This window comes from Saccostrea echinata, unplaced genomic scaffold, assembly GCF_033153115.1.
Source record: "Saccostrea echinata isolate AGI-Se365-2 ecotype Australia unplaced genomic scaffold, CSIRO_AGI_Sech_v1 ptg000013l, whole genome shotgun sequence".
In the NCBI taxonomy this organism is placed as follows: domain Eukaryota; kingdom Metazoa; phylum Mollusca; class Bivalvia; order Ostreida; family Ostreidae; genus Saccostrea; species Saccostrea echinata.
This window is the reverse complement of record NW_026889762.1, coordinates 1801442-1821334: the sequence shown is the minus strand read 5'-3', so window position 1 is coordinate 1821334 and position 19893 is coordinate 1801442. Positions and strand designations below refer to the sequence as shown.

General features: G+C 32.6%; 1 protein-coding gene across 1 annotated transcript; it reads right to left on the bottom strand.

The window, feature by feature from the left end:
• Positions 1 to 2003: 2003 nt before the first annotated feature.
• Positions 2004 to 8647, bottom strand: LOC133186432 (organic cation transporter protein-like). The gene is made up of 10 exons (XM_061321684.1): positions 8493 to 8647; positions 5280 to 5520; positions 4904 to 5007; positions 4527 to 4681; positions 4222 to 4390; positions 3543 to 3755; positions 3220 to 3446; positions 2839 to 3020; positions 2493 to 2644; positions 2004 to 2145 (listed from the first exon to the last, which is right to left on the bottom strand). Exons 1-10 carry the CDS (start codon positions 8636 to 8638, stop codon positions 2067 to 2069), a joined length of 1668 nt encoding a protein of 555 aa, XP_061177668.1. The 5' UTR covers positions 8639 to 8647; the 3' UTR covers positions 2004 to 2066.
• Positions 8648 to 19893: the final 11246 nt, after the last annotated feature.

Genomic DNA, 19893 nt, shown 5'->3' with positions numbered 1-19893 from the left:
TGTAATTTCGCAAAAAAGAAAATTTGTTTAAATTTGCTTAAAAAACAAAAGCATGCAATAATGTTTAGACCAACAATCATACCAGTAGGTCCTAGAACATGATATCGGTTTTGTAGAAAAGTATCTTAAGAATATGCATGCAAGTACTGCTAATTAGAATTTTAATGAAAATGAATACCAGGTGACACGTTTTCTTAGACACGTAATATCGGGAAGAGTGCGGGGTCTGCCTCTGCACTTTTCTCAGAATAATCATTTTCTGTTTAATGAATATGGAATTTTTATTAACCCCCCCCTTCCACCCTCCTCTATTCTTGGAGAACATTCAAATCCTCCCAACGAATATACTCCCCTAATTACATACCCCGTACGATATGTTTATCTTTTTGGTCAATAATCTTTTGCTTGTTAATTATTTTCTGGCAACCCCCCCCCCCCTTGAATAGCAATGCTATGAGCCAATATCTAAAGATTTCGATAATTCTCTTATTCTCTCTCTCTCTAGCTGTAGCGCTCTCTCTCTCTCTCTCTCTCTCTCTCTCTCTCTCTCTCTCATGTAAATGTCTGCCTGTGGCATATGAAGCTTTGCAATTATAGCAAAATTGTAGACCCGCTATTAAGTGCATATATAAATGAAGACTTTTCTAAGACATTTCTGTTAAATTTTTGAAAACCGATAAAAGTTTTAATTGTCAAACAACGTATAATAGAGTGTTTCTCGCACCGTATCCAGTCATTTTGCTGCAATATAACCTTTAACAAAGTCACTGTATCGAAAGCAAAACCATCTAAGAAGAAAAAGGAAAAAAAAAAACATTTATTTAACTTCATTCATGCATGGACCATCCACTTTCACTTTGCAGTGGAATTTTTCACACACCTCGGTAAAAATCAAGAATATTCATAGAAAAAAGTATATAAGTGAAAATTTGTTTATTTCGGTGTTGAATTGAACACATTGGAAAATTTTTATATTTTTTTTTTATTAATAAATAATAAATCAAGTTTCGATAAATATACATGTATTCATTATTAACGGACTAAACTTGTCCTCTAAGTGACATAGATTAACGCATTTGTCCACCATCTTACTTTCATTTTTGATATTTCAGGATAGATTATCGAAAACGAAAGTATGTTTTTAATTAAAATTCACGATGATTACTAATCATGTAAATTTTTGTGATATTTTACGGACATCATCTCATATGTGAAGCAATATTAAAGTTCATGCAGTAACTCTGGTGCAAGCCTTTTAGAGTTAAGTGGCAAAAGTTATTTTTTTATTTGTATGGATTATTCAGGATCTGGAGTTTAAAAAAAAACAACATGCATTATAAGCATATTATTTCCTCAAGGAACACAACTGTAAAGCAGACATTTTTCTTCCAGTTACCACGGATATTCGCCTTTATTGATTTAACATCGATCCTTCTATTATTTTTTTTTTCAAAATCCCTTTTTCTACTCTTCGCCCATATTTTGATTTGTACTATTCTGTGGGCATTCTCTGTAGGTTTAAAAGGGCAATGAAAAAATGCAATGGACACCTCTGAATGAAAGACCAATATTGTAGTCGATTGTTATTACTTCCTTTAAATAGAACTAGGAAAACTGGTCTGAACTTAATTTTCATCACCAAGTGATAATGTTATTTATTTATTTTTTTAAATTAACATTTTCGTATCAGCAAATTTTAATAAAACTTTTTACTTGACAGTCCGTATTTAAATAAATAAATAGGACATAATTTCTTAAAAAAAATAATTCCCTGTCTAATATCCTTGTTTACAGATTGGATTATATGATATGAGGTTCTTGGAGAGAGGGAGACACTTGTCATTGTTTAGTCTTCTGTTTGAATATTACGTATAAGTTGACTGCTAAAAGAACATCATGGTAATCAATCTTCCGTGCATGCTTTATAACGCTGATTTTTGGTTAACAATCATTCAGGCTCTCGACAACTTTATTTATTTTAATAAGTATTTGTGTACATAGTCACAATAGATCTAGAACAGCTCTCGTGCTACATGTATTCATTTTTCCGCTATATTAAACCGGTGTCACAGCTTTGTCATTCCAATATCTGGGGAAGGGGCCTCCACCGCTAGGGACAAGAGGGACTTCTTCCTATATTCTGGCCTGAAATATTAACAACAATGTCTTTATTAGCAAATTACAGAACAGACTTGTACGATTAAACAAATAATCATTGCATGTATACAATGTACCTGTGTATGGTCGAGCATACGTCATGATATAATTAAACATTTTTGCGTATTTGGGCAAAAGGTTGCAAGATGTAGATAATAACATTGTAAAATATTCACGCCTTTTTTTTTTTATTTTGATAGATAATAATTATACTTTTGTACTAAAAGTAATTTTGGAAAATGTAGGTAATGATATAATAGAAAGTGTGCGTGGTAATGATAATAGAAGGTGTGCATGAGTGTCTTACAGATGAGTTGTAAAACAAAAATCCTTACGTTCCAAATGCAATGCCATCATCAATAGTTTCCGGAAGACTCTCGTCTAGTGTTTCCGGAAGTTTTAGGGATAGGAGACCAGCCAACACTGAGGCACCACCAAATATAACCAGCGGAACAGCTTGACCAAACTGACCACCGATCAAAACACCCTGAAAAGTAAAAATTAAGCTTTTTATAACAAGTTATCATACCAGACACACATAATCAGTATTGCTTTAGCATTCTACAAATTCACACTAACAAGTAGGGCTTTTTCTAGGTCTTCTCAGAGATAGAAAATTAAAGTGAGTAGGGTTAGATTAACAAGACTTTTAGTTTTTAAACATTTGTTAAAATTAACTACCGAGTCTGCTACGTATGGCGCCAATATTCCACCGATGCGCGCGCAGCAGGAACTGGCTCCCATACCGGCGTTACGGACCACCGTGGGATACAGCTCAGCAGAGAAAACGTAGATAACAGCAAAAGCAGCGGCGGATCCAAGTTTTCCTATCATAGCCAGTGTCGTTGTCAACCACTGGAATTCTATTGAAAATAAAGTTTACCAACGCAATAAAGGATAGCATTATTGCTGGACTAATGTTAAACTACGCTCAATAGATATTCAATAATTTTTCTGTTTGTGTGTTTATCTAGAAAAACAATATTTAAAAAAATACAAAAAAAAAAAAAAAAAAAAAAAAAAAACACACAAAAAAACCCCAACACATATACGTATTTCTACCTTTTCCACCGAAACTGATTGTGAAAATGGTACATAAACATGCAATTCCCCCTAGAAGCATCGAGGTACAGTGACATTTTTTCCTTCCCCATCTGTCCAGCAAGATCAGACAAAGGCCGTATGCGGGAAATTCTACCACACCGGATATCAAAAAGTTGACGTAAAAATCTCCACCGAGATTTCCGGTGTTTAACGACAAGCCGTAATACGTCATACTAACAACCATCCTATACAAAAGATCAATTTGCAATTAATATAAATTAAAATACCATAGATTTTACTAAAAATAAACAATTCATGAGCCGACAGATGTGTTCCCCTACCAGTTAAAGAATATTATTAATGTTCGGAAAAGTAGGACCCTTGAAGTAAACAGATTCCACAATGCGGCAGTTTCGGGCTTCTTCATGACATCGTCGTCAAACAGTTTTTCCGGAAGTGTGACATTATTAACCTTTGCTGCCTTTCGTAACACCTCTTCTGCTTCGTCGATTCGTCCTTTACTAAGTAACCATCTTGGTGATTCTGGTAAAATGCTAATTTCCTCAAAAAATGAAAAGGAATTAATTATTCAGCCAAAAATGATGATAATATAGCTTTAAAATTAAGAAAAAAAAAAGAGAGCAATTTTGATAGTCACCAAATACATGTATTACGATTTTTAAATTGTTTATTCTAAATTTACACTTTTCTATATCTAAGGCAATATAAAAGGTAAAACCAATAAAAATCAAAATAAATAAATAAAACAAAAATAAAAGTTTAGTTTTATTGACGAATTTAATGATTTATATGTTTTTTATGATATTGTTCTGATTCGATTGCTCCTGAAAAACCAGCTACAACGCAAAAACAAGACCTCTGAATAGAGAAAGGTTAGTAAAGAATGAATTCCTTTTGTGTCAGTGCTTACTGTTGTTGCGCCTACTTTGAAGCGATCAAGTTTAATGTGACGTGATTTCTACTATTTTTTAAGTCTCCTTCGAAAAAACACTTTCTTACCACCAAAATGAAATGAAAACAACAGTTGGAATAGAGAGAGATAGCTCAATCCAAAACCAGTCTCTGAGTGCATAAGCCACGCCTGCTAGAAGAACAAGGCCCACAGCGAAAAAAATCTCGTTCACAACACCAGCAAAAAGTCGCTTGCCGGGCCCCACCAATTCCATACCTTGATTTGAAAGAGAATACATTTGTGAAAGAATTTTTTTTTTGTAAGTGTAGATTAAATAATTAAAAAATATTAACAATTTAAGGAATGTAAATTAAAGAAAATGAAAGCAAATTATACTATGCATGATCTTTACCTATCACAAATCCTGTCATGAATACCCCGGATGTTGCGGCACCAACACAGATCCTGATCAATACAAACGCAATGTAATTCGGGGCCCAGGCCAATCCTATTGTGGAAGCCATCATCGCAATAACAGACAGACAGAGGGTCTTCTTCCGGCCAATGCTGTAAAATGAAAACAAAACCCTGATCTTGGCGCATAACGTAATCATACTTATAACATTCCAAATCCATATAAATATGAACAATAAACTTTAATTGCTGTTTGTGGTAGCTAATTAAGTTTCGAAGAAATAAATTTTCAATTTCAGCGAAAGAAGACTTAATTTCAAACCCTGTGGTACAGATAAACGTGCGTATATTTGATTTACATTTTGTTTTACTCACGCATCAGACAGGATCCCGAGCCCGAGAGCACCGAGGAGAACGCCGAGGAAGAACAGCGACTTTGCTAAAGATGTTTTGTAGCGGTCATCACACACCAAATTTATCTGTAAATTATAACGACAAATTATTGTTTGTCTTCTGTGCTAGAGTGTATCAGTATTCTGCCTTTTAACTTTCAATCTGTAATTAAATTTGAAATTCCTTTGTAATTTTTTTTTTTTATATTCATGAGAAAAATTATTAGAAGAACTTAATGCCTGATTGTCATCTTCATATGCATTTAGAAAATTAAGAGACCTTAATGCCTGTTTTTTTTTTTTTTTTTACCTTATCTGTTCAAGGAGCAAGACAAAACATAAATTTCATTTTACATTACCTCTTTTGCAAATGTAGACTTAAAAACATCCTCACTATACACCCATTCTGAGCAGCTTTCTTTGTGTCGAGATCCATTAGGACTGATAAATGACGTATTGTCATAGACATAGTAACTACATCTGTCGTATAGCAATGTATCGTCATCGGGATCGGTATTGGGAATATACAGATCAATCAATGATCGGTGGGTCTCGCTTTGAATAGCGTATGTGTCGTTTTCGATGAAAGGCAATGCACACCTATAAAATGGAAAAAAAAAGTATAGGTTCACCTACGTTTTGTGTTTGGATTTGATTTTTTTTTAATCCAATGCGTTGTGTGTAATATGTGTTTTCATACCCGAAAATTTGGTGGAGACAGAAAACGCGCAACGATCTAAATATTGCTAATCAATTTTATTACACCTCCTTGTATTAATTGTATATAAAAATATAGTCCAGCTATTTTTTTCTAAACAGTCCTTTACCGTGAAATAGTTTTAGTGTTTTTTGCCCATGGTGAAATTCACCGGTAGCATTCGAACTCCCCCACTTTTCACCTCGGAACTTATCTGGTTTTATCCGAAGCGTAACGCGAGATAAGTAAAGTTTTATTCGGTGTTTCCCTCTGCTGTGCCTCGGGAAATTGTTGCTGTCTTGGGGGACAATAAACTTGCTATTGTCCTCATAGGCAGTAAATAGGTGTATATAATATTCGATCACGATTCTTTTTTAGCACGTGTTTTCCCTATATTTGATGATTTCTATCCCGATTTCATTCAATTTCCCGTTGTCTGTTCTGGTCCACACAATAATGTAAACAATTTTGCGCCGACAAAGATGAAAGTGATTTTGTAAACATAATTCGTTATATTTCGATGATTTTATTAATTTTCTTGATATTCCATGTTAACAATTGAACACACATATATTATTTTTGGTTGGTTTGTTTGTTTGTTTGTTTGGTTTGTTTGTTTGTTTGGTTTGGTTGTGTGTTTGTTTTTTGAACATCACGAGGTCTAGGAGGACAAATTGCAGACTCAAAGATGTGGATTTATTATACAATTATCAAGTGAGTGATATCAAATTTAGATGGGGTGAACAAGTAATTTTTTTACAAGACAATGTCTAATTAAGAATTTAAAAAGTGCAGGCCGGGAAAAAAATGTTTCAAATAAATACCGAATAAGATGAACTTTTATAAAACCCAGGATTTTTCCTTTCTATAGAATCATATTACCGTGAAGCCGATTAGGCTTTCAAGAACCAAAGATTTTTTTGGTTTTTTTGTTTTGTTTTGTATTTTGTTTGTTTGTTTGTTTGTGTTTTTTTTTTTTGGGGGGGGGGGGGGGGTTGTTAATGATCAGTAAATCAGACACTGACCTTCAGTGATTAATATTTTCGTCATTTATTTGAGAAATGATTGATCTTGTTTTCATCTATCCAAACGTTTTGCTGAGCATTTTACCTCGGAGTACATTTCCTCTAAAAATTATATATTTTAAGGATGTTTATAATTAATTGAGAATTTGTTTGAATAAAATTCCCGAGTTGCCACGGCCTATGTGTTGTACCAACTAAAGTCTGTTCCATCAACTTTTGATGTACAACATTACTTATACCTAAAGCTGTCAATGATATGTACAAAATGCAAATTGCAAAAATTAGGCTTTCCGATCATAATCTAAATGTTAAAACTATTATAGAGATATAATTGAGCTTAGAAAAATAGATACAAATTGTAAACTGTGTGGGTTAAATGTGTTTGAAGATAAACTACGATGACCTTTTAATCAAGACCATAGATTAAAGTATTTCTAAAAATGTATTACCTTATAAAACGTTGTATTTGGAAATTAATTCATCTTCTAAGTGTACAAAATGTAAAGAAACTTTGTAATCCTGGAAAATATCTATGTCAAGCCTCCATTAGGATAACTGATTATTTGTAATTAAAAAAGTTTTATAATTTTATTTAATTTTGATTTAAATTTAAATTAATTTTAATTAAATTTAACTTTAAAAAGTTACCTGATATAAAGAGTTATATATATATATATATATATATATATATATATATATATATATATATATATATATATATATATATATATATATATATATATATATATATATATATATATATATATATAATTATATATGTGTATGTATGTATATGTATATGTATACTCGCTATTTATTTATAATGCTCGCTGTCATATTATAAGATTATGTGCTCATGTTTTGAAAATTGAAAGAGGAAGATAAAATGATATCCCAAGGAATTGTAGAAAAATGTGACCTTTGTACAACAAATGATTCGGAAGAATACATTTTATTTTATACTTAATTGCCCAAAATATCAAAAACTATTACATGTACTCCTGTCTCCTTATTGCTTTTAAACTTATACAGCTGTTGAACAGTTCAAATACAAAGGAAATGAGTGACCTTGAAAATATATACTTTTTGCAAACAAATTTAGAAGTGAACTGCTGGATTTATAAATACTTTAATTATTCACACACAACATTATACTGTATATGTTGCTTATATGAAATGCTCTATTGTATACTGTCCTCGTATTTAAACCTTTTTGATGTATGTCTCTGTATATTCACTAAAAAATCGGACAACATATTGTTATACCCTGTAATTTTGTATATATTTAGTAATAACATGAGTATTGGGTACTTAGTGTGTCGCTTGGAACAAAGAAATAAAGAACTTAGAATTTGAAAATACAGCTCCGACACAAAGAGGTCGAATCAAAAAGGTCCATTCGTTAAGCAATTAGCAAAGCTCCGACTTATTATAGTTCAATCTAATTCAAGAACTGGCATTTAAGAATGTGCGCCTCTAAATAATCAGTTTAAATATACCTGAAGATTTTGTGACAGAATCCATGGTTAAATACTTATCATGATCATGATTTAATTTTAAAAAAATAAAATTAAAAAAACTCTATTGAAGCATTCTTATTTATACAGAAGAACTAAACACTTTGTAAATATTATTTCAAAGCAATTTAAAACAACTCAAATTGTAGTCAATTCGTATTAACCGTCAATTTCCATTTTTATCTTATTTTTTTCTAAAACAGAATGAAAGGAAAAATTCTTATTGATAATTTTATAAATTCAATGATCAGTATATTTATTTAATAAAGTTATCAAGAAGTTTTTGACGGATAATTAATTGTTAGCGCCAAGTGGACATTTAAATATACTGACCGATGATCCGGAACACCAAGTAGAAAAACGGAAATGACCATATACACGCCACAGCTGATACCGGGCAGACACACGGCCAGAAAATAAAGGAGTTTTTGATACCTCCCGAACTCCCCCAACTTAATAAGAATGTCGTCAAAATTCATCTTCCCGATACTGTTGGAGGACTTTCGAACTTTCGAAATAGGTTACGACGGACAGATGAGGCCGTCAGACGACCATCAATCTTATCATGGAGGTGTTTGCTAATGATTTTGAATTGACAAGTTGAAAAGAGTCTTTATCTCCAAATTTTTGGGTCACGTATTGCCATAGCACTTCACGTATCTGGAGTGGACATATTTTCATGGTGTCTGGTGTCCTGCTATCTGGTGCGAACACATTTATGATAAACTTAGTAACAAAAAAAAAAGGATGAAAAAATATGCTAGATAAAACTTCATTGTTTTCGCTTATAAAACAGAATAGGTTACGTTTGATTTAAGTATGTATAGTATATTAGTTTTTGCTTGTTTTATGCAAACATTTTTTCACATGTCGATCCTGGAAGAGAGGAATTTTGAAAGTGATCTCTAATATCTAGGTTAAGCTGGGTGACCCAAGTCCTAATTATCGTAAAGGGAGATCGTGGAATTTGAAAGTTAGCCATACATAATGTGTCGATAGCTCAGCAACGTAGAGACTAAAGAATGTCAAATTTGAATTAAAAAAAAAAAATAGCGAAGTCGCTCTATGTTTTCAATCTTAGATGATCCTAAGTAACGTAAACTTTGTCAAAGAGAAAGAATTGAGTGTCTCAAGCAGGCACTTCAATTTAGAGTTAAGACTATATATAAAGTCATAAGGCAATACACAATTGACTAGTTTTCAATTTCACCTATGTAAAGGAAATGAGATATTATTGAACGTTCATCTTTTCTTTTCCTCGCCAGTTTGAAGTATTGTGTTTTTATTCTTGTAATTTCCAAAATTAGAATCTAACAACTTAATATATGCGATACTTCGGCACATTACTAACGCGTTATGCATCAGTGTATATCAACAGGGGCAAGTGATAGTCGGATCTCCTCCTTGCGCTTGTTTGACTTAATACAGTGTACATTTATGAGCATTGTTTATTTTTCAATTTTCTTTTTAATATATTATTATGGAATTCCATATACGACAGCCAACTGCTTACTGCTTATACTGCCAACTGCTCAATGCTTACTGCCAACTACCACAGCTCATAGATGATATTGCCTGTTTTGTTATCTTTAATATCTTTAATACGCATGCTTGAGTAAATCTAGTAATCAATAATAACAAAAATGGCAGGTTCAGAAGTTTTTAACGGTGGAGACGAGAAAGGAATAAGTAGGAAGAAGGAATATTTTCTTCTCAAATACAAAATCTAATTTCCTCATTTCCTTGCAGGCAAATAATTCAATTGTTTGTTGACGGGGGAAATATTAAAGGCTTATATATGAAAAAATAAATGAAAAAATGGAGGGGGGGGCTTTTAGTAGGATACTGGGTAACACTCATAAACCATTGTGACAAGCATTTATAACAGAAATACTAATGAAAAATCATAATACAAGGCATTATTTTTACTTTATGTAAAAACAATTGATTTTAGGCAAGGAAGCAAAATCCGTGAAAGGGGGGGGGAGGCAAAACCCAACAGAAATACCTTGATAAGTAATAAAAAAAAAGGTCACAGGCGTCATTTTTTCAGGGAGCACTACTGTATAGTATATGTTAGAGAAACACTAAAATATATGTTACCCAATCCAAAGGTTATGTTATTATAATGTTCAGTTATATTTCTTGTGCATGTACATGTATAAATACATTTTTATACTATTTTTGTATTATTTTTTCTAGTATGATTTTTTTTTTATAAACCGCTTTGCGGTAGCTATTAAAGTCTCCAAATAAATGTCAATTTGGCCATTAAAGCTTACGTCAATGTAAAGAAAAGTTCATTAGTAATGGAGGAATAATAATAATTAAAAAACAGTGTCAAAAAGTTATGTTGCAATTGCTCATATGTACAACTGCATAGGGGGGTAGAAATTTTATCAGTAATTGAAATCAGGCTTAAAACATCAACAGATTTTCAAATACTCATGGAAATGGATAAATAAATCTAAAATTTCTCCGTTTGTTTATTTAATGTAAAATTCAATATATCAGGTTGATAAGGTACTTTTTTTTTTATTTGTTACCTCATTTGAAATTGGTAATAAAACGACTATTTTCCTGGTTTTAGTCTGTAAACATATGCCCCCACCCCTGTAAAATATCAAAACCTTTGGTACATGTATAATTTTTTTAAATAACAATTCATAAAAAATTCAGAATTCATCCTGTAAATAGGAAACTGTTTTAAGTTGATTTCTATATATAAAAAAAGAACTTTTACCAAATTAAAGACGTATCTCTCTGTTTTCCCAATCCAAGTTATATAAATATGAAACATCATTCAAATATGTTTACTTTTGAAAATTGACTTGGCGGTAGTAGACAGAACAATGATAATCGTTCGCCGATCTTTTTTGCTATCATAGGATTTATAGGATTCATTCAAGCATGTGTATTAAAGATATTTTATAACATGTTTACCTTAATGAACTTTAAAGAATGAAATTAAACGTCATAAGTAGATTTTTTGAGACTGCACTGCATCCTTAATTTCAACACAATTCTTCATCAAAGTACTTTTCTGGTTCTAAATTATAAAAAAAGACATACATCTGTGTACGGACAGTAATGTCACATGAAGTGGATTTAGGTTTTGGTTGATTGATACCCCCCCCCCAACCCTCGTCCAGCGCAACTTACCAATCAATAATTAAAGAATTCAACAGAAAAAGCAATGGTTCGGAAACCTCCTTCTGGTTTCAATAAATAATGGCTTTAAATCTAACCAATCTGATTAAAATCAGATCTTTGTTACGCTCCGAAATTCTGATAGTACGGCGACTATCAGAATTTCGGAATGTAACAAAAACCTTACTTTAATCAGATTGCCTTTGCTCTACCATTCGTGACAAAATAACGCAAAAGAGCAACACTAAGCTTGATACTTAGAAAGTGTGCTAGAATCGTGAGGTAAACATGGTTTGAAGAAATATTTCGGCTTATTCCTGTCTTCCTTTTTATCCAGTCAAGCCGAACAATCCCTCACTGTCAGATCAGCTGGTGAGAAATTCAGAAAAAAAAGTAACTAATATATCAACTCGTATAGGAAGGTTCAACGCACCTTTTAATGAGCAAGTTTGAATCCACCTTACCAAGGAATGCCGAGTTTGAGTTCTTTAAATGAATATAAACATGTTTAAAAAGCACAACGACAATAACAACGCTTCCAGACAAGAGACAAATTTCGATCAGAAAAGATCATTCGAGTCTCTGGCTCTGTTGTCTAGATAGTGTTATATTGTTCTGCATAGATTAAACACATAAACTTTTAGGAAAGACCATCAATATTTAAAAAAAAAAAAAAGAAAAACTTCAGATGCCAATGTTCTTTATTTTGATAACATTTGATCCATATTTTATTCACAATCTATTCGCAATATAGTAAGTCAAGTTATATTATTTCAATCATAAATTTAAACAAATGGGAAAAACTTACAAAATTCCAGTATGTAAAAAACAAATCATTTTCATTTATATACTGAACATTTCTAGCGCTCTACCGAGCTACCGTGACTCACGGTCTAAACTATTTGAAAAAAAAATACACTGTAAGGGAAAATCTGAGGCTAAATATGTATATTTTATCTAAATGAATAACCTATCATTCATAGGTTCATAGAAATTGAAATTTGAATTGATCGAACGCTTTTCTGATGAAATATAAAGAAAACGAAACATTAATCAATCTAAAAAGTCCATTCAAACAATAAAAATTTGGAGTAGAGCAAACACGAACCTCTAAAAACATCAGATGTGGGATGGGTTACAATGGAGGGACCCCGGTCTCACTAACCCGGTGCTTCTTGTCATGATCGGGTTAATAGAAAAACCCATACACAATTCAGTATGTAAACAATGGCCCACAATTTGCATGGAAAACGTCAGTTAATGATAGGTTGAATTTTCTGTCAAGGTCATTTTATCGACCATAGAATTTGCAAAATACTGACTTCAAACGAGATTGTTGATATTCTTGTTTCATCAACTTATTTGTCAATAGCTTGCCACGTTTTAGACATGTTTGTATGTAGAGCATGTTCTTGGGTATCGAATCACCTGGGAGGCATAAAACTCCATATGCACGTGATTATGGTATATTGCTACATAAAAAAGGGAAGTTGACTATAGAAAAGTTGAAGTCATCACATTAATCATAAAGTTTTGTTGCTAGGTTTTAATATACTCTTTTTGTAAGATATCCAAATATGAAACATATGAGTCTGATTCTGAAGTATGTCTTAATTGGTGCTCAGAGGGATATAGCGAATTAACGTAGGGATGAAAATGAATATTGTTAATTGACAAAACGTCGTCGATATATCTAATAGTTTACTTGAAGGTGACAGAAAGGGAGTGTTTCTCTTCATGTAGAAGTTTTTAAATAAATTCTGCTTCATATGAATACAAAAACTAGGTCTGCACATAACGGGACGTAATTTGTACCCATGGGAAGTCCGACAGATTATACAGAGACTTGATCCCCCAAAACAACATAAATATTGTCAATCAGAAACTCAAACATCTTTGTAATATTGACCTTGGGGTACTCGTGTGTACAATTAGAATGTTTTTGAAATAAAATAATTGAATGACCAATGACAATGATGAATCTGGTGCGAATGTTATAAAATTGTGAAAATAGAACAGATTTTAGGGAATTTGGCACTGTTCTCCTATCATCATTTGGTTCAATATATATATCATTTAATTCTTAATGCTTCAGAGCCTTCAGAACAAATGTTTACAAGTATATCTCAAGCTGGTTAGAATGTTAATCGTTACTTCATTATGCTCTTGTAATGCGTTATTGCTGAACAACATTTCAAAGCCTGGCCAGATAATAACCCCATCTTTATAAAATCTTCTTGCTTCATCTTCATAAAAACTGCAATGCAATCCACGCCATTTTGAGAAAAGGCATCGCTATGGTTCTCAATACTATACTGGCTAAGAAAGTTTCCAAAGCTGGAAGGATCAAACTCTGCAAAAGAAAAAGGAATGTTCAACTGCTGCCATATTGAAATTTCAAATACAGCGAATACAACTTGATCTTTTTCATTTTTATCATCAAAGGGGTAGAAAACACAGAAGGAAAATTGGAAGAGAAAGCTATTATATATACCTTTGAAGAAAATGGTTTCCGATTGTAAACTGTCACATTCTAAAGAAAAAGGAGGTATCTTTTCAGAGACATACATTTAATATAAAACGTTCTGTATCCTATATCGAACATCTATCATGCATGATGATTTATCTATGCAATATTAACTGCTATGAAACACATGCAGTTAAATGAGTGAGTTGCTTCAGATTATCTGAAACATTATATCATAAAGAGAAAATAAAGTTTTATCTTTTCACTAGAGTTCGTAAGCTGCAATTATTGTTAAATAGAAACAAAATGTCTATGTACTTGCGTCTTACAATGATTTTGACCATGCATTAACAACCCTGTTATATGCACAAAAATGCATGCTAAATTTCGTTTGAGAACAATAACGACGAAACTGTTGTAGACAACGCTTTTTGTTTATCTTTCTTAATGAAAATTATGAAATAACCTCTGTAACTATATGCTTTTAGGAAATACATTAAAATTATTAAATAAAACTTTAAAGATCGGTTGAAATCATATTCAAATGAATAAATATATAAATAAAATCGTTTACATTGCATGACTGACGAATTAAGCCCCGGATGTGGTCCTGTGTTGAACAAAAATATAAAGAGATATAAACATGAGGTCATTTGCATGGGAGGCATGCGAGGTAACTGGAGAAATCCACGTTTGTGACCACCATCTCATGAATGATTGCTCTCAATCCTGGAATAGGACGTCAGCTTCATGGTAAAACCCCTGCGCTACGCTTATACCTTAAGATCAAATGAAGAGCCACCCAAAGTTGTCGTTGTCGTTAATAGTCAAACTTCTCGACGATGAGTTTATACCGCACTGAATAATGTAATTGCACAAAATGTAATCACAGAGGTATTAGAAATAGCTACATATTCATTTTTCTTTAAAAATCAATATTTACCTCCCCTTGAAGAATTTGTTGATTCTATTGTACAGGTGCTATTTGACCTTGAGATTCCTGATCTCAGCCTTTTCTTGGGTCGAAACGACCATGGATCAAATGAGACACTGTGAAGACATTCCTTAAGTTTTGTGTCTCTAGTATAATAGACTGTGCAGCCAGGATAGACACCCGAGACCAGTTTCTTCTCCAAAGGCGGGAAAACATGTATGTCTTCCGATATTGGATGGAAATTCAGAAATAAGCATTCCCTCCGAAAATCCCCTCGAAATTTTGCATTTCCGCTCAAATCAATCCGCACTCGTTCTCCATCACCTAAATAAACATCTGAAGAAAGAGAATGTTCAATCATACAAAGGTCAGAGGATTCCCTCTTATTCATAATTTCCTCCCATCTTTCCTTTTTAACGACTTTACACCACAGATGTCCACTATTTTCTCCACTTTTTTTGTAAAATGTTAAGAATTTGCATTTAAAGATATTACAATAACACATCCGCAGACTCATAGTGCTCGGAAAGTTATTGGATCTTTTGCTTCGTTTGTATGCCCCAACTCTGAAAACAAAAACAAAGAAAACTTTCTATAAAAATCGTTTATATTCATATTTTAAATTTAGGTAAGATTCTAAAACCATTTTACGTATACATACGCCGAGAACGATGTAACACTTGTCTAAATTATTCCATCCTTTTCGAGAACCTGCTGTTCGTGGAATGTTTCTACTTGGTCTCCAACAATATGGAAGAAGATGAACTCCGTGTCCTGATCCTGGTCTCCATCTTTAAAGTTTTCTATAGGCAGTTCTATTGTAATCGGTTTCTCTACAGTGCCATGAAGGCGAACTGCTTTTGAGATTGCATAAATGTTATCTTCGTCTGGAGATATACAACTGACTTTCATTTCTGAGGACCTAACTGGAATAACCTACAGAGAATTCGAATTGCTTTGTAATTAAATACATATGCAAGAATTTGTGTTGAATAGGTAAATCTTGATATATTTGGAAACTGTTTCATCAATCTACATAAGCTAAAGTATAATTCAATGAACAAATCCATTTTTCAGCATGTTATGTACCTGTAATTGTAAGTGATTAGAAGCTTTTTCTACTGCATCTGGAGGGAAATCAATCTTGACTCGTTTGTCTGATCCGTGAATATAATTCAGTCCGTTTGGGGGAATGGTTAAATCCCTTCGTTTGAATTCGCAAATCAGACAAAATTCTTTTACATCCTTGGTTCTAAATAAAACACCGCTTTTCTATAATGAGGAAAGAACAAATTCAAATAAATATTAACCAAAACATCAAACAATTCACATCCTTTCAATATAGACTAATTGTTAACATACCCATTTTAATGTGATGTTTTTTCTTATTATTATCTATGTATCAGTACAAAACAAAAGTCCTACCAACTTCAATGTTTCCGTCTTGTTCCAAACGCTATCTTTGACACCTGCTGTGTACACTTCATCAAGTGTTTTGGATCGCTGATTTCCGTTAGGATGTTGCAGTTCGTAAGGATTAGGTGTACCATTTAACTTGGATGTTTTATAGAAACTGAAAACATCAGTTTCAAATGACTGAAAGTCGTCGATATCTATAGCAGGCAAATTAAAGTGTTGTCCTCCTTGCATTTCCTTGGTCCTGAGGATACATCTTTCGGCATCCAGTCTAGCGGATGTGCCATCCTTCCTCTTTTGTTAATGAACAAAGCTGTTCTAAAATGACGATGCACGATGTGCTATAAAGATTGTCTAATGATATTGAACGTCATGTAAATTATACCATAGAAGAAGTTTACAATTAATGTAGAGAGCCAACATATTTGACTATGCATAATATTTTGTCTTGCATTTCCTCTAAAATGCGGATAATATATTAATAACCGCGAATTCAACTGTCATTTGTTTCCATAAAATATCACAGATTTAAACTCTTCCATTAGTTAACTGAAAGGTGACTGATTGGCAAAGTTCTGCCATTCAGTGACCTCTCCATAACTTACAGTCACCATTCAGTTGACTGAATGGTGTAGGCTCATCCCGTGGATGAAAATAGAGTTGAAATATATCTTACCTATTTAACTTTTTAAAACCCTCCTCTTTCATTCTGTTGTCCAAGACGTGAAGTAATTGATCCAACAAAAAGGGCACACTGGATGCTTCTGTTTTTATATTTTGCTTTATCTTTTCCACTGTATTTTGGACAAAATTTATTTCGTCTTTGTAAATCTCAGTTTCCTACAGATATCAAGATATTCTTACGTTTTTTTTTTAAAAAAATATCATATACATGTTTAATGTATTTTAACTTTAAATAAGGGCATTCTTGTATTATCCTATACTAGCAGAAATGTCGCCCTCAATGTATATCTAAATATCAAAAGAGAGGTTCTGACTGAATAGCCTGGTTTTAGAGAGTCTAGCAGTCACTACTTTTCATTCATATTTTTGATCATTTGACTTCTTGAAAAAAAATTCCCACTATATATGTCAGAAAAATAAACAGAGATATCAGTCATGGTAACGTAACGGACATGTATGTTACTCTTGTATTTGCAAATGTTATTACTTTCTCTCTCATTCGATATGGTCGAATATAAGCACGAAACATCCCTTTTCGTAAAAAAAAAATCTGGAAAAAGCAACAGTCTTAGTATGTCTTTCTTAATTTTAATTAAGACTTACTACCCACAGCCATAGATGACCGTCTTTAGCACTCTCCATACCATATTGTTTCCAAAGCTCTATTTCCTGTAGACTTATTTCTATTTCTGGATTCGACATATGTCCACTGAAGATAAATGCATATGATTATATGTATATAGAGAAATATCACACAACTTAATGTATTATACTTGTATTATTCTGGCATGTGCAGATAATCTGAATATTTACAGTAATATGATCATATATGATCATTAAGATTTTTTTTTAATTTTCTTTTGTTGATTTCTTGAAAGTATTTCTTATTTTGTTTGTTTTTTCCCTCTGTTATTTGTTTCTTCTTGCAATATTACTTAAATAATTGTTAAGTTTACATGAACAATGTTACATGTACAGAAGTAAAATGTCTCATTGCATAGTATACTGCTGTAGTCGAGTTTTTGCCTACCTTAAAAGATACGCGTCGATTCTCAGTAATTCCTGTCGCAAAGGTTTGAAGAATTCAAGTAAAACGTTATGATCTTTAAGAACGTCCAAATTGGCAACTAGTTTTCCAAAGTTCTACAATAGGTACATTGTCTAATTACAGCGACAACATATGATTTAAAAATGTTTGTACACGATAGCTTGATAGTAGAACACATAAGTGTTTTATTGATAAACAATAAAAGAAATGTTTCAATTATACATAAAAAAGAGAATGAGAACAAAATAAACTTTTTTTACTCACTCGAGACAGTTCCTTTTCATGATGAATAATAGTGTTTCCAAGAAAAATTGAAAGTTCTTCTGATTTCAACTCGGAAAGAGAAAGTTGTGGAGGGAACAGCAAAACATCAAGAAGTCCTCTAGCAAACCATCCAGATTGTCCGTCCTCTAGAAATCGTTTCTTGGAATCGCTCGATTGGAAATTCATGTGAACCAAAAGACATCGTGGATGAGAATAACGACAGCAGAGACTGGCCCCAGACTTGTCTTCCAGTTCTAAAATAAACTTCATGTAACACTTTAGGATCTTTAATTGATGCCGTTCCTTCATTTTGGCATATTCGGAAATCCTTGAGGATATTTTCTGCATGATACTTTGCAGGATTGAATCCATCATAGGATCCATGTCTTTTTTGTTAGCTGCTTTATTATATTTCTTCAAAACATCGTAAACTTTATCAGTCTGTCCTGTCATTAGGTGTTCTTGTAAAGAGTCCACGATATTGTTGAAGGTTTTTTCAGCATGTAAAAGTAACTTTTCTTCTTCCCTGTCCTGGCTGATACCTGTGACCTTCACGACAGCACAATGCGTTTTCTGATCCACTGCAATATTTAACCAGAAGTCTCAAATATTTCTTTCTCTAATGGCATGTTCTTAAATCAGTGGAAACAAAACGGTTCACCTGGACTTAAAACATTTCTCAAAGATTGCATTTAGGAAAAAGCTTACTTGCTTTCTGAGTTCTAGTGTAAATACAAAAGTGTGGGAGATGTGGCATTTTGTAAAATAGAAATCACAGAAGTGTCTACTTTAAGAAAAAAAGGACACAGTTTTTAATTGTAATCCAAGACTGAAACATATTATGTGTATCTTGATGTAGTCTTTTTATGTATCATTTTCTATTAAAACCGGACCAAAAACGATAGGAAGGGTAGATTTTAAAAGTGCACTTACATCTGAGGCAACTTTATCCAGCTGACTCTAAAGAAAAACATAGAAATAAGTACACTTCTGCAATTTCCTGGAATTTTTCTTTGATAAAGCAAAACTGTTGTAGAAGAACATATAGCATTTTAGAAGTATCTCAAAAAAATGGTAAGCATTTCAATATCAACAGCAGTATACTGTATTATATGCGCTGGAATTTCATATCTGATGCTTGGTCATTAGGGCACGTGCATGGGAAATATTGTTTTCATACATGTATCTGGTCAGTTGGTCACGCGGAGGGGTATATTGTGAGCGTGTCTGCTGTAAAATTATGCAAATGAACAAAAAATGTCCAAAAACAAAGTTTTTTTAATTGATTTTAGGTGAAGTTTGATTCAAAGGTCTATGTTTATAGTAAGGAAAAATGATGTCAAATTTTCGATCAATATCTATCTATATTTTATCATATAATTTCATTTGGTCATAAGGATAGTGGAGTTTTCGGAGATTTTACTAAAAAATTTCAATTGAAATCACTAACAATTTTTGTAAAGATGTTTTAAAATATAAAACTCTGCGTGTCAGTGACAAACAAGGACGCTCTCAATTTCAATTATTGTAACCCCTTTTGCACTTGATTTAGTATTTGGCAGGGTGCCAGTTTGTTCAAGTTTACCTTGTCAGTCACTTTATTACAGACAAGTCTTATTTCAATAACGATAACTTTAATTTTATTCTTATACAGCATTTGTAAAGCGGAACGAAACCCAAACTTGATCTGTAACTTATCAAGATACACTCACATACCAAAAGTCAGCTCAGTATCTACAAGCATTTAGAAAAAAGTGCGAAAAACACTTTA

Coding starts and splice junctions, on each gene's coding strand:
- LOC133186432 (XM_061321684.1), bottom strand. CDS start 8,638: ATGAATTTTGACGACATTCTTATTAAGTTGGGGGAGTTCGGGAGGTAT. Junction 5,008..5,279: donor AGTCTACATTTGCAAAAGAG/GTAATGTAAAAT, acceptor TATAATTTACAG/ATAAATTTGGTGTGTGATGA. Junction 2,146..2,492: donor GATGGCATTGCATTTGGAAC/GTAAGGATTTTT, acceptor TTAATATTTCAG/GCCAGAATATAGGAAGAAGT.